Source organism: Dermacentor albipictus, unplaced genomic scaffold (genome assembly GCF_038994185.2).
Source record: "Dermacentor albipictus isolate Rhodes 1998 colony unplaced genomic scaffold, USDA_Dalb.pri_finalv2 scaffold_13, whole genome shotgun sequence".
NCBI lineage: Eukaryota > Metazoa > Arthropoda > Arachnida > Ixodida > Ixodidae > Dermacentor > Dermacentor albipictus.
The window spans coordinates 10,865,372-10,877,500 of NW_027225567.1; the positions used below are offsets into that span (position 1 = coordinate 10,865,372).

Genomic DNA, 12,129 nt, shown 5'->3' on the forward strand with positions numbered 1-12,129 from the left:
GTTATCAAAGGCCTTCGCTAGGTCAAGCCCTAGGATTGCCGGTTCACAAACGGTTCACAAACTGCTTTCAGTAATGGTTTTCCGCAAACGTTGTGCATATAGAAAAACCACGAGCACAAGTCTTCCATCATACTCGTTTGTTTTAGTACTGCATTCTATAATATTTTAACATTGGATTATAGCGTTGCACTGTACTGTTGTTGCACGAAGTGTGTTACCTTATTTTTGCTTGATTTTCATATTACCGCTCGTATTTCGTACCTAGCTACATTGGACGACAGTATGTGTAAGGCAACGGTAAATAATGTGTCATTTACGGCAACGGGCTAGCTGAACCTCTTTGGTTATGAGTGATGACTTATGCCTCAATTATTCGCTGCGTTTAGAACCAGCTCCGCTGGTGACGCGTCCATAATCGCGGCCGTTGCCAGGGTAGGAGAAGGCTCGAGCTGGCTTCTTCCCGACGCCGCCCCGGATGCGGGAGCCGCCGAGGACCTTCTCCGTTGGCGTCGCCGCCGCTGGGAGGCGGCTATCAGAAGTTCAGAGCTGGCAGACCAGCTCTGGGCCGTCCGGAAGCCGAAGATGCCGCTCCAGTCCAAGGACTTCGAGCCGTCACCTGAGGCCACCACAGCAAGAACTGCCGGACTATTCTTTATTAAAGTTTCTTCTTCTTCTTCTTTAGAAGCGGCAGCTTTGATTGCAAGGTATTGTTGTTCTTAGTATTGCCCACTTGACTGGTCTAGAAGATTCCAGAGTGGTAGACCATACTTACGGGGCCCGGTGATGGAACTTTTGATGCACATACACGTGGACTTGTTGAGATGCCTCTACTCATCAAAACACTGTGACGATAATGGCGAAATTACTGCGAGCACCATCATAGTGGCTGTGAAATTGGCAACAACAGTCGAGAACAGCTCCCACTGCATAAGAACGACTCGGCTGCTCCTCGTTCCCTCCGTAATGGTAGGCTGACAGAAAATGGCGCCACGGACCGAAAACGCTATATTACATACTTACACTCGATTTTTCGTTGAGATATTCAAGTGATAACCTCCAAATTACGTACAACGTCATTAAATAATCTAGGTAGGTTCCCACCATAACGAGCAATCCACAGGTCCCTATAATGTCTATGGCAGAGGTGAACAGACTTCTCTGCATACGAAGATGTGTCTGCGTCTTGCTGCACTTGTTCCAGAGAATTTCCAACTGAAAGGTTGACAGGGCTCCCTTGCCAGAAGTGCAATACGCTTTAGTGCAATTCAAGTGGACTTTATCCTAGTGTGAACGAGATTTCATTCGAGTAGGCTAGAGACGAGCGGAATTACAATACTTTTCATCGGGCCTGGCACGCAAGTGATCACGTGGTGTTTTCCCGGTCACGTTGTAGCCTCTGAAATGATTGCGCCCTCGCTGCTAGTGTTCTCAGCAATAATATTGAAATTAAGAGGCAAATGACATCTCTTTCCATTTTTCTTGCCTCGTATCATCGCGCATTAACAGCGTTCCGGGGATTTTCTCACAAACGCCACGTCAAGTACAATAAACTTTATTTCAAGAACATAGAACAATATTACATTCACACCAATAAATTGCAAAAATGCGAAATTATGCTAGCGAGAAACAACACCGCTGAGAGGTAGCGGGGCACCCGTTTCGCAGCACCATCGTACCGAGTTCAGCGGCGCCGAGACTAGCTCGCAGCGGTTGCCGCGATCACGCTCGACAAGCCTCGGCCCACGAACCCAGCACCGTGGCGCTGCGCGGCGCACGACTCGCTTCCGCACATCAAGTGAACAGCTGCATGCCGCCGGCCACGGTGAGAGCAGCGAGCGCACCGTCAGCTCCTCGGCTACGGACAATGCAGGATGGGAGGCAGCAGTGCCGCCCGGAGAACCTGCTGCCGTGCTGCAGCAGCAGCCGGGACACGGTGCTGCCGGGGAGGTGATGGCCGGCACACGCGCGATGCAGCACGAACTGACGGGCGCCTCCGGTCGACGTCGTGCTGCGTCCCGCGCCCGCACCGCCGCACAGCCGGCAACCCTGGGTCGGGGCGACCTGCCGGAAGAAGGGGACGTGTGCGATTGTTGTCCGAGTGAACCACGCATGGAGTCGATACAGCTGAGTACCTCTTAATAAATATATACCTGCTCTGACTTTTTTCTACTGTTTACCTTCATATCTTCAATATATTAGCAACTGTATTTTTTACTTCACTGGCTGTATTTGTGCTGCATTCTTTTTGCATTTTTGTTCAAATCGTTGAAATTCACATGCCTTTGTGTCCCCACTTATGTAATACCTTCGGGCATTTGAGGTGAAATAAATAAAATAAAATGTGTAACATGCGGTACACGAGGAAACAAGGTATATTGTATAGGAGATTGAACGCGCAATCGGGCACTGTATGAATATTTCAAGTTCCGAGCATGTCTGAAGCTGCCAATAATGGTGTTTCCGTACGGATGATTTAATGTGCTGTAGACGAAACCAGAGTTATTTGAAATTCTTTATTTTGAAGAATGAAGCGTACATTTATCGCTCTCAACTTGTGACTTCATTGCGCCCGAAGCGACGCGCAACGAAGTCATGAGGACTAAGGCGATTTTAGATGTTTGTTCAAGGAATAGGAGCAAGCAATTGTGTATGCAGAGAAATATAATGCGTTTGTGTAGATACATTAAGGGCTTTCATACCTGTGTGTCAGAGTGGTACATACTGTCAGGATTGGGGGCTCAATGCATCGCTCGCGATCCGTTGTCAAGATTGGAGTCCGGCATGAATTCGAAGGTAGCTGGCCCATGCCGTCGTCCAACTTATCCACGCTGAGGACGTTCATGAAGGGAAGAACTGCTTCTCATCGAGAACGACGAATATGGGTTTATTTACAGTATTTAAATCAGTCTAACATGACTGCTTGAGAAAAGTGCATCAGTCTAACATGACTGCTCAAGAGAAGTGTCTCGCACAGCAGTTTTTAAACACTCGGTCCTCCCGCGATACAAGGTGACGCGAACGTTCGGTTGACTCATTGTAAACTCGCCGCCGCCCCGCAGGACAGTTTACACACACAAAGGCACCCAAGGGTGAATGTCCGGAACCGACGTCAGAGGGGAGCCGTTCCGGGTAGCTCGGAGCCATTCTGGGTAGCTCGTTGTCCCGCGCAAAATGCAAAATGAACCCCCCAACACGGCTCTGCACCGAGATGACGTGCACTGGCCCTCACTTTAGACCCGCTAGGCTTCAAAAAAAACATAAGTGCAGAAACAAAAAAATTGCTGCATTTCGCTAGGCCAATTTCTGAAGCAAATTCCTGCTGACAAATTCAGCAATCATGGAGGGAATCCTGCTAAATGAGAGGGGATCTTCTTCGCTTAATAAAATTAACACTAGTAACCCTAAAATTTAGGCGGGACCCTCAAACGCAGAACTCAAATTAGCCTGCTCAATCCACCCGCATTGCTATGCAACTTTCCCTTCTTATATCTAACGGAGAAGTTGTACTCTTGGAGAGTGAGGCTCCATCGGAGCAAGCGACCATTTTTGAGTGACATTTGTTGAGCCACGTCAGAGGACACTGGTCGGTCTGGAAGATGAACTTCGCTCGGTAGAAGTAACACGACAACTTCTGGGCGGCCAAAACTAAACAAGCACATTCCTTCTCTGAAGCGCTGTAGGCTTCCTCTCTTACATTTAGTTTACGGCCGGCATAGAGGATAGGATGCTCCTCGTTATCATCGCCGACCTAAGTACCACGCCCATACCTCTGTCGTTTGCGTCGCATTGAACTATGAATTCCTTTGTGTAGTCTGACGCGCGAAGCACAGGGCGAGAAACCAATAGCGTTTTCAAGCTTTGGGAAGCGTTCTCTTTGTCCTTATCCCAGTGTACGTTACTCGGTGCTCCCTTTCGGAGGGCGCCCGTTAATGGACTTGCCATTTGTGAGTAATTCGGAATGTACCGTTGATAGTACCCCACAAGTCCCAAAAATGAACGAAGGTCTATTTTCGTGCGCGGCTGAGAAAATGCTCCAATCGTAGCTATTTTCAGCTCGGCCGGCCGTCTCATGCCCTGGTCGACAACATGGCCTAGATAAGTAACCTGTGAACAACCAAACCTACACTTCTCCGCTTTCATCCTTAAGCCAGCTTCCCTCAACCGTCAGAACACCTGTTTGAGGTGCGATACGTGTTGTTCCCAGCCGTTCGAAAAAATTGCTACATCATCAAGATAGGGCAAGGCGAACTCCTGCAAGTCTTTTAGGACAATATCCATTAACTTAGAGAAGCTAAACGGCGCGTTCTTCAGCCCGAAGCTGAGTGCGAGAGGGCGAAAAGTGCCTACAGGTGAGATGAATGCGGCATAGCGGCTGGCACTTTCTGAAACGGGAACTTGCCAGTACCCCCGCACGAGATCTATAGTTGAAACGTATTCAGCAGTGCTAACTCTTTCAGTTCGATCCTCAATGTTGGGTATCGGGTACAGCTGATCCCTAGTGATGGCATTTAACTTCCTGTAGTCAACACACGGACGAGGGTCCTTGTTAGGGGTTTCTACCAGTATTAGCGGTGACGTGTACTCACTCTCAGCGTGCTCAATAACTCCAAACTCTAGCATGCGCTGTATCTCTGCCTCCATAATCTCTCTCTGTCTTGGAGACACCCTGTAAGGCTTTGACCTTACTGGTTCGGTTGATGTCAGCTCTATTTCATGCGTTATTAGTTCGGTTCTACCCGGCCGATCGCTGAATCTGTCGAGATATTCCCCTAACACCTCTTTTAGCTCATCTAGCTGCTCGGGTCTTAGAGCGTGCGAGCTTACCGAGTGTTCTACTACTTCTTCTAGGCCGATTTCAGAGTTGGAGGTCGCCCTATACTCTTTAAACTTGTGACTAGTGCCATCCTGCTCTTTGATGGTATAGTTAACGATTCCGCTGCGCTCTATATACAGCTTCATCAAATTGCCGTGATATATCCTCACCTCCTTCCTGCGACCGGGCATTTTCAGAGCATAGTTAGTATCTGAAAGTTTGTGCAACACTTTAACGGGCCCCTCCCAGTGAACTTCAAGCTTGTTCTTTCTTGAAGGTTTGAGGATCATTACCTGGTCTCCGGCGTTAAACGTACGAAGCCTTGCATTCTTGTCGTAATTGAATTTGGCGTTCTTTTGAGCTATTCCCATGTTCTTTCCGACTAGTTCTTGGGTTGCGCTTAGCCGTTCCAGTAAATTTAGCACGAATTCAACCACTGTTGGACTCTCCCCTCTTTCCTCCCACATCTCTCTTAACATTCTCAGTGGAGAACGGAGTGTCCTCCCATACACTATTTCTGCTGGTGAGAACCCTGTCGCTTCATGTGGAACCGCTCGCAAAGCAAACAAAGTTGCCGGCAGACAGTTCTCCCAGTCCTCCTTATGCTCGCAACAGAGCGCAAGCAAAACTCGCTTAAGCACCGAATGCCACCTCTCTAAACTGTTTGACTGAGGGTGATAGACAGAACTGTGTATTAACTTTACCCCGCACTTTTGCAAGAATGTGGAAGTCAGTGCGCTCGTGAATACTGACCCTTGATCTGCCTGAATTTCGGCTGGAAACCCAACTCGTGCAAACACTGTCAAAAGCGCATTTACTACTTCGGTGGAGCTGAGCTCTTTCAAAGGGATTGCTTCTGGAAACTTTGTAGCCGGACAGAGCATGGTAAACAAGTACCTGTAGCCCGATTTTGTTTTTGGAAGAGGCCCTACCATGTCTATTACAAGTCGTCTGAAAGGCTCTGTTATTAAGGGCGCTACCTTCAGTGGAGCTTTCCATGTCTCTCCTGGTTTACCAGAACGCTGGCAGGCGTCGCATGATCTTATAAAGTTTTCTACGTCTTTGAAACAGCCAGGCCGGTAGTATTCCATAAGCAATCTTTCCTTTGATTTGTTTATGCCTAGGTGGCCGGACCACCCATTTCCATGACAGAGACTCAAAAGGTCCTCCCTGTACTTAGTAGGTACGACTAACTGATCTAAAATCCTACCCTTTCGATCTCTGTAGTGCCGATACAACAATCCTCCTCTCTCATGTATCGTCACGTTGCGCCTAGCAATGCCTTCTTTAGCTGAGTCATGTAATTTAGCTAAGCTCTCTTCATTCTTTTGCTCAGCTGCCAGTGACTCTCTATCCACACGTAAGAGCTGATCAAAGTTCTTTGAGGCTGGTGATAATAACGACCCTGTCTTGCTTGTGAGTGCGTCAGCTTGCTTTTCCTGCAGGCTAGAACTTTGACACTCTAGTGCCACGCTCTCACTGAGCTGGTCAGCTGGCAGGCTCTCCTCAACTGTTCTTTTGTCCCTCGGGCCTTGCTCGGATTCGGGTATTGAAGTTATCCCCTTTTCTGCTTCCGCTGGAGGAGCTTGTGCATTTTCAGCCGAAAGCGCCGCGATCTTACGAGCTTGGCCTCGGGTCAATGCTTGTACTATGCCCTCTCCCAGTTTGAGCCCTTTGTCAGGCAGTAACTGATTCGAACGATTCGAAAAAATGTAAGGATACTGCAGTGACAAAAATTTGTTAACTGCAGCCTCAGTCTCTAGCTCCCCGAACGGTCCATTGATTTTGACTTTGGCCATGGGCAGACACGCTGTGTTCTTCTACAACCTGTTTTATCCATGCTACTTCTCCGGTGAAGTCGTATACCATCACGTAAGATAGATGGACAATGTCCATCGTGGCGGCACTGTCTCTTAGCACTCGGCATGGTTTTCCATTAACTTGCAGGTCGTGAAGATATGGACTTAAAAGTTCCATATTCTCATCTTTTTCCTCCACGTAGGAGAAAACTACGCTAGACTTCCCGCAGTTTACAGCTATATGTCCCAGTTTGTGGCATTTGTAGCAGCGAATTGGTCCAAAAGATTCGAATTTTCTTTTCTGTTCTTTTTGTGCAGTTTCTCCGTTAAGTTTCTCCTCACTCTTTTCTGCGGGCTTTTCCGCCATTTCTACAGGCTCCGATCGTCTAGTCTGCGCACCCCTTTTGAACGGAAATGGTTTCCGCGGTCCATTTCGACCGTCCAAGCTTCCGTCCTCGGCGTTCAACTTTCTACGGGTTGCGTACTCTTCGGCTAATTCGGCCGCCCTTTCCACAGTGTTTACATTCCCTCTGTCTTGCACCCACAGTTTCATAGCTTGGGGGATGGTTTTGTAAATCTGCCCCAGACACATGCATTCAATGATCATGTCTCTGCTGTCGTACGCTTCCGCGCTTTTAAGCCATTCGACTAGGTTGGCCTTTAAGCTATATGCAAACTCCGGATATCCCTCGCTATCTTTCTTGCCTGTGCTCCTAAACTTTTGCCGAAAAGCTTCGGCTGAAAGGCGGTACTTCTTCAGGAGACTAGCCTTAACTTTTGCATAATCATATGCATCATGTGCACTCACTCTGGCGATTACTTCCGCCACCTCACACGGCAACATAGACAGCAACCGCTGTGGCCATGTACTCGAGCCGAAGTTCATCTTCTCGCAAGTCCTTTCAGAATTGCTTAGGAAGAAGCCTATGTCGGTCCCGACCTCAAATGGATTTAACAGCCTGTCCATGCGGTACGATTCTGCCTCACTTGATCGTCCCAGAGCGCCTTCACTTCCTTGAGACAACTCCCAACGTTTGCTTTCAAGTGCAAGTTGCATTTTTCTTAACTCGCGATCTTTATCGCGTTCCTCCCTTTCTTTTCTCTCTCATTCTTCTCTCTTTTTTCAGAAGTTCAAACCCCAGTTCAATTTCTTCCTCACTGGCCTGTTCGGAAATTATATGCAATAATTCCGATTTTAGCATTTCCTTGCGTACATCTAGGCCCAGTTCCTCACCAACAATCAACAACTCGTCTCTCAGCAGTGCCCTTAACTCCATGATTGCTGCTTTACTGCCTTGATTCTGCTCTCTAAATCTAGCTAGGAAAACACAACCTAGCTAACACTCAACAATCTAGCTTCCCTACAGTTCTAAACAGAACAACCACAACATGAAGCCTAGAGAGTCAAAGCAAGAACCAAGCACTCACCGCAGATACAGCACCATGTCGCAAAGCCCATCTCATCGCTGTCAGCCAGTTGTCAGGATTGGGGGCTCAATCCCATCGCTCGTGATCCGTTGTCGAGATTGGAGTCCGGCATGAATTCGAAGATAGCTGGCCCATGCCGTCGTCCAACTTATCCACACTGAGGACGTTGATGAAGGGAAGAACTGCTTCTCATCGAGAACGAAGAATATGGGTTTATTTACACTATTTAAATCAGCCTAACATGACTGCTTGAGAAAAGTGCATCAGTCTAACATGACTGCTTAAGAAAAAGTGTCAGTTCGACATGACTGCTCAATAGAAGTGTCCCGAGCATTCGCACCACAGCAGTTTTTAAACACTCGGTCCTCCCGCGATACAAGGTGACGCGAACGTTCGTTGACTCATTGTAAACTCGCCGCCGCCCCGCAGGACAGTTTACACACACAAAGGCACCCACGGGTGAATGTCCGGAACCGACGTCAGAGGGGAGCCGTTCCGGGTAGCTCGGAGACATTCTGGGTAGCTCGTTGTCCTGCGTCCCGGTCGGCGCGTGGGAAGCAACAAAAAACGGCTTTCCCGCGGCAGCTCGCTCACGCGTAGCAGATCAGGTCCGCACTGGGGAGTTCGGGCACAATAGTTCGTCCGCCGAACTCATTCCGTCACAACGGCGATGGGGCTAGAGGATGGCGGCTGTTTCAGCACAAAGCCCGCTTCATCGAACGCATCCTAGCTGAAGCGATGGAGAGTGGGGAATGCGCGTCTTGTTCCCCAGTCGTAATTGGGTGGCAATCCTGCATTGCAGCTCGCCATTCTTAACAATACCCAGTCTTCCTGCAATTAGGTAGGCCGAATGTAATGAATTGAAGGAATTCCCAGAAGCCGGTAAATGTCACGCGCTATCCCATTAAGGGATACTTGTGATACCTATAAGCTGAAAAGGTAAATGTAACATACATTATTTATTATGTAATTACGCACAATAAAAGTGCGCTCACTGGTACTACTATGTTGGCCGAATTTCCATGCTATACATGGCGTTCCAGCTACAGCTATACCCAAATTGAAAGAAGAAAGCGGTTACAATATAGAATAGAAGCTCCCACAGAGTTCGGTATTCAGTCCTTTTCATCAACCGGGACAGTATTGTTATGTAATTACTTAGCGGGCCACAGAAGGTTAGATAAAAAACGTAATAATATAACTAATAACTAAGAATATGACTTTCGACGAGAAAGCTTTTGTTAAGTACTTCACCGATCACACTGAATCTTTTTCAGCTCGATATGTCGAGCGTATATATTTTTTCCAGCACTTCCCTTGCAACAAGAAAAATACGAAAAATGGTGTGCTTTTAGGCTCTCACGCTCCGCCATACATCAGCTCCCAAAAATTAATAAACTAACTCGCCTCATTCCCTGATTCGGCAACTACCAGGTCACAGTGGCGAAGAGGAACGTCGGAATAGAAATGATTCTTAAAACATTCCACATCTTCAGACAGTCCGTATGGGAATATAAGCGGAATGATTTACCAGTCGGCCAGGTAAAATGGCAATGGAGTGGGAGCCTGAGATATCGTAAAGGAGATGGAGAGGAATGGGCACATAGTGCTGAAATGCTCAATACATATTTTAAATCAGACCACAAGAGCTTGCAATAAGGCTAAACTCATTAGCCTTCTTAATTTATACTCAATGCTGGCTCTTTCAGTATCCACCTATAGGTGACTACCTCTGCAGCGGTAATTACACTTAACACGGTAGTCTACGCTTTCGAAGACCCGAAAGCATTTCTGCGTTCCAATGTTGAACTGCATTGAAAGACGACAACTTTTACTTCTGAAGAACGGTTCGCTTTAGCAAAAGCATGCTTGACCTGTACGACACAAGGATTGAGGCCAACAACAAACGGTCACAGCCTGCGCAAGTCTTTATTTGGAAAGCCAGCAATTTTTTTCACTAACTGCCTATTCGCGAGAAGGCGCAAGAAGAGGTACAGAGCTGTGCTGAAAAAGATAGTGTTCGTTAATAATCCAGTCACTGTGAAAAAAAAAGATAGTGCCGCAACACATATCCATGCTTTTCGCCTTTGCTCCATGTTATTCTTCAAAGGGACAGAATGAGCTAGGTGGACGCATGACATCTACAGCCGTGTAATATTATGTAGTACTTTGCTTCACTAGTATCAGAATTTTGTCAGAGCAAAGAAAGATTTTCGAAAATTACGAATTTTGTTCAGAAAGCAAATAAACCTTGCTTTTATCGACACGTATAGCACTGCGCGGGGCGTAATTTAAGACCCGACCCAGGCCGACGCGGTTTGGTTCAACCAGTTAACCCTTCAGCCTATGCGAAGCATTGCGAAGTTCCTTGTTATTGTGAAGATGCTAACAGTACACTGATTTTCGAGGGGTAGATTTCACTACATTGTTTTCCACTGGAGTTGCTGTTTATTAACTAGATAAATAAGGTGGACGAAGACTCAAGGAGCACAGCAGGAACATGACAAAGGGAGGACAAGGACACTTGGTGTTCACTGCATTGAGTGTAGGTGTGCTCCGTATTTTGACAACCCTGCAGTCTTGTTCAGCGATAAAGTCGTTGCATGCGCGAGGTTGTGGAAGCTACAGTAATGAACAGTGATGATTAGTAGTGCATGCCTCAGCTCATCGCTTTTGTTGTTAGCTAAGAAATAAACAAGTTTTCTTGAGGGCAGTTGGTAACAAGAGCTTAGTAACGCACACGCTTTGGTACGCTAATTTGATTAGCTATGATCTTTTTCTTTTTTGTCTATTTTGCAGTATATATTCAGAAAATCCATGGTCGAATGGTCAGAGCGTCGGCCTGCTGTGCTTGGGGAACTGGTTTCGAATCCAGCCACCTGACAAACTCGAGTCCCCGAGCATGTGGGAATGTTGTATGTATGGGCCGCTATTCAACGAACCTCTTTACAGCCGAAATGGGTCACTGTAGCTACGGCACTGTTTATGCCCTGCTCTTCAATGAAACTCCTTGGCGCCGACTTGGAGCACTAGGTATGTGCCAGAAGATGCGTGGCGTTCATCAATGAACGGTAGTGAGAAAAAAAATTCCTAAGTTGCTCCGGGGCTGCGCTGAATGAAATCCATGTCACAAACGTTCCTCAAGGACCGCCACCCGACGCTTTCGCCGGTTGCGAACTCTTCGGCGAGCTGCGCCATCAAGGCACTCTGTATATGACGCTTTTCAAAGAACCTCTCACCAACGTGGGTCACTGAGTATGTGTCAATGGGTGTACAGCAGGTGAGGGAACAATTCTTAGCGTTCGCCCACACATCTCGTCTCAGAGGTCACGTGCGGACTTCTCGGCATCGCCACTGTATGGCTCTGCGCTTCCAGAGAGAACTGCGAGACGGGAGCCTGGTTGCCACACGACGTGCTGCTCAATATTAGCACGCACTGGGGTGCCATGCGTTTGGGACGCCACGCGCAGGCTTCGCGGCGCGGATGCCAGATGTCGTCGAGTGTTCTTTGGAGACGATTGAGGACGACGCAACGTGCTTTGGAAAGAAGAATGATAGGTGTAACGTTAAGGGATAAGAAAAGAGCAGATTGGGTGAGGGAACAAACGCGAGTTAATGACATCTTAGTTGAAATCAAGAAAAAGAAATGGGCATGGGCAGGACATGTAATGAGGAGGGAGGATAACCGATGGTCATTAAGGGTTACGGACTGGATCCCAAGGGAAGGGAAGCGTAGCAGGGGGCGGCAGAAAGTTAGGTGGGCGGATGAGATTAAGAAGTTTGCAGGGACGGCATGGCCACAATTAGTACATGACCGGGGTTGTTGGAGAAGTATGGGAGAGGCCTTTGCCCTGCAGTGGGCGTAACCAGGCTGATGATGATGATGATGATGAAATATTAGTACCGCTAGTACACGCCTCATACATAACTCGTTACGACGGTGGAACAACGTTGTCTCGCTGTATGGATTCAATGCTGGGCCCATTACTGTCGATAGTCATCGGGATGTGGGCTCTGCCGATTTATTTAATGTGATTAGCATTATTATGGTAGTTCACTCATTTTGCCGGCAATCTCTCTCTCTGTCTG

General features: G+C 47.6%; 1 protein-coding gene across 1 annotated transcript in view; it reads right to left on the minus strand.

Annotated features, from left to right (window-relative positions):
• Nucleotides 1-1,536: 1,536 nt before the first annotated feature.
• Nucleotides 1,537-12,129, minus strand: part of LOC135915706 (uncharacterized) — a 37,902-nt gene continuing 27,309 nt past the window's right edge. The window contains exon 3 of the mRNA XM_065448846.2: nucleotides 1,537-2,061. Coding sequence (XP_065304918.1) covers nucleotides 1,792-2,061 — 270 coding nt within the window. The 3' untranslated portion in view covers nucleotides 1,537-1,791. The remainder of the gene's footprint in view (nucleotides 2,062-12,129) is intronic.